Source organism: Chrysochloris asiatica, unplaced genomic scaffold (assembly GCF_000296735.1).
Source record: "Chrysochloris asiatica unplaced genomic scaffold, ChrAsi1.0 scaffold00017, whole genome shotgun sequence".
Classification (NCBI taxonomy): Eukaryota; Metazoa; Chordata; class Mammalia; order Afrosoricida; family Chrysochloridae; genus Chrysochloris; species Chrysochloris asiatica.
The window spans coordinates 6,930,118-6,932,721 of NW_006408535.1; the positions used below are offsets into that span (position 1 = coordinate 6,930,118).

At 44.2% G+C, this 2,604-nt stretch overlaps 1 protein-coding gene across 1 annotated transcript; it reads right to left on the bottom strand.

The window, feature by feature from the left end:
• Window positions 1-1,589: 1,589 nt before the first annotated feature.
• LOC102819823 (prothymosin alpha-like) lies at window positions 1,590-1,901 on the bottom strand. Its single transcript, XM_006835497.1, has one exon. It carries the CDS (start codon window positions 1,899-1,901, stop codon window positions 1,590-1,592), a length of 312 nt encoding a protein of 103 aa, XP_006835560.1.
• Window positions 1,902-2,604: the final 703 nt, after the last annotated feature.

Genomic DNA, 2,604 nt, shown 5'->3' on the forward strand with positions numbered 1-2,604 from the left:
CTCAAAGGATAGAAAAACGTATTCCTCTCTCACGGGAACCTTTCTGAAGGAAGCATTCCAAGTGTCAGGTGAACTGGGTGGCCATTCAGGGACTCATGTTCTTTGCAAGCTGACAAGTCTCATTGTGCTAGTTATTCATTTATTGCCCCCAATCTCCATATTCACTCTTTAACGTTTGCTCTGCAATACTGGACAGAATTCTTTACGGCAGCTTTCCTACACAGTGGGCAGGGTGGAAAACTTCCTCAGTAGAGGGTATTAGAGGGACATTCTTGGAAGAAGGGGCTTCTCCTACTATTTCTGGTAGCTATACAATGGGCCACTGTTGTGAGTATGAGGTCATCCACTGGAGTTCTACCCTAAACAAGCATTTAGACAATGTGCTCGCTTGGCAACTTGCAACCTCATCCTGGCTTGTAGATGGCCTCCCAGGAGGCTACTTTAAAAGGCACAGCCCACCTGTGCCCCACGCCTCCACCTTCTCATGCTTGTGTTAATAGGTCCCCAGTTGTTGATTACCTGCAGCTGACCTGCACACTGAAGTGCCGCTTCTTGCTTGCCCACAGTGACAATAGACCAGCTCTGGCTGGGCAAACCAGAGAAATTCTTTGCAATGTAATGGGCTGAATTATACCTTCTAGAAAAGGTCTAAGCCTCAGTCTTTGAGAGGGAACCCCCTTCTAAGTTTGTCTTTTCTTGTGTCTTATCCTGCAGCCCTGGGGTACCATGTAAGATTTACTGCCATCTTATTCCTATTGCCACTGCACAGTGAATCATAGAACTACTGCCCCATAGGGCTTACAAAGCTATACTCTTTATAGAAACAGGCTACCATATCTTTCTCCTGTGGAAGGACTGGTGGGTTCAAACTGCCAGTCTTTTGGTTAGCAGGAGAGTACTTTGGCTACTGAGCCACCAAGTCTCCTTTGCTATTTTATTTGTTGTGATTTTTGTGTGCCATTGAGTTGGTTCTGAATCATAGCTACCCTGTATAGGGTTTTTTTCTTTTTAGGACAACTCAGCAAAATAAAATTCTGGTCTATTGTTGGATAACATTGTTTCACACATACTCAAACAGGCCCCCCAAAATAAACAGCAACTTCACAGACAAAAAAAAAAAAGGAAAAGAAACTTTATCTTTGGCCTTTTTTAACCAACTCATACAAAACAACTACTTATAGTATAGCTAAGTACATACACAAAAAAGTTACTGGAATGCTCGGAATAAGATTGTAGGTTTTTTTTTTCTCCTTTGAGATTATAATGAACCACGGTCATACCACAAGTAAAGTCAGAATTAGGACAGAGAACTAGTTTGGTCAGCCGAGATCATTAAAAATGGCTGACGCCTAGCAATATTTACAAAAATATAAAATGTAAATAAAAAAGACAAACACATTTTCCTTTTTAAAGTACTTTTAAGAAAAAAAGCAGGGCCTCTGAAGTTTTGGTTCTTTTTTCTCCCTTGTTGCAAACTCACATTGTGGTTTTGGTTGGGTGGTGGTGAGCGCGTGTTATCTGCAGGTGGGACTCTCTACTCGAAGGTGACCACATTTAGATTCTGAGACGGGAAGTGGAGGGTGAATAGATTACGGTGTCCTTTTAAAATTTAACTTCCCTTTTTTTGCTGTCTGGTCATCCTCGCTGGTCTTCTGCTTCTTGGTGTCAAGATCATCATCCTCATCATCTTCTTCACCATCACCTTCTTCCTCTTCTTCCTTCTCCTCCTCACCTTCCTTTTCCTCGTCTACATCATTGTCAGCCTTCTGTTCCCCATTTTCCTCTTTAGTGTTCCCATTAGCGGGTGCGTCTCTTCCATTTTCTGTTTCCTCCACAACCTCCTTCTTCTTTAAGTCCCTGGTGATTATCTTGGAGCTGGTGTCCACAGCCGTGTCTGACATGGTGGGTACACCAGTGATTGATATAGAGGATGACAAAGAGAGTGGAGTTCTGGGACTCTGGCGAGAGAGCTGCTGGAGTACGCAGGAGGAGCTTGTTGGAGGTGGTTTCAGGGAGCAGGGAGCTGGACCTGGAACTGATTCCACGGCACACAGCCAGCACCAACACAGTAGGCCTATATGGAGTCCTGGTGTGGCGCTGTGTGTTAATGCGCCAGACTGCAAAGCTGTTTGAATTGCAAGATCGGCGGTTCAAGCTCACCAGCTGCTTCTCGGAAACCCTATATAGGGTCGCTAAGGGTCAGAACCGACTCAACAGCACTTGACAACAACAACAGTGGGCCTGTATAGGATTTTTGAGAGCAGTTGGTTTCATTTGCTAACCTTGTAGTTAGCAGTTCATGGTTTATCCTACTGTGCCACACCTGAGCCCTGCTAGCTTACTGTTGTCGTTCTTAACTGCTGTTGATTTGGCCAACTCATAGTGATGCTGTTTCTGAGAGGCAGCTAGTTGGTTCCAACCACCAACCTTGTGGCTCGCAGTCCAGTGCTTATTTATGGTGCCTCAACAACAGGCTATCTTATTTATAAATATTTAGTATACTTCCCCCTGGTTTCTATCTCTTGATTGGACGTAGGCTGATTTATGTGTTTTTGCTATTTTGGGGGGCATTTTCCTTGCCATGACCAAACTGTGGTCATGTAG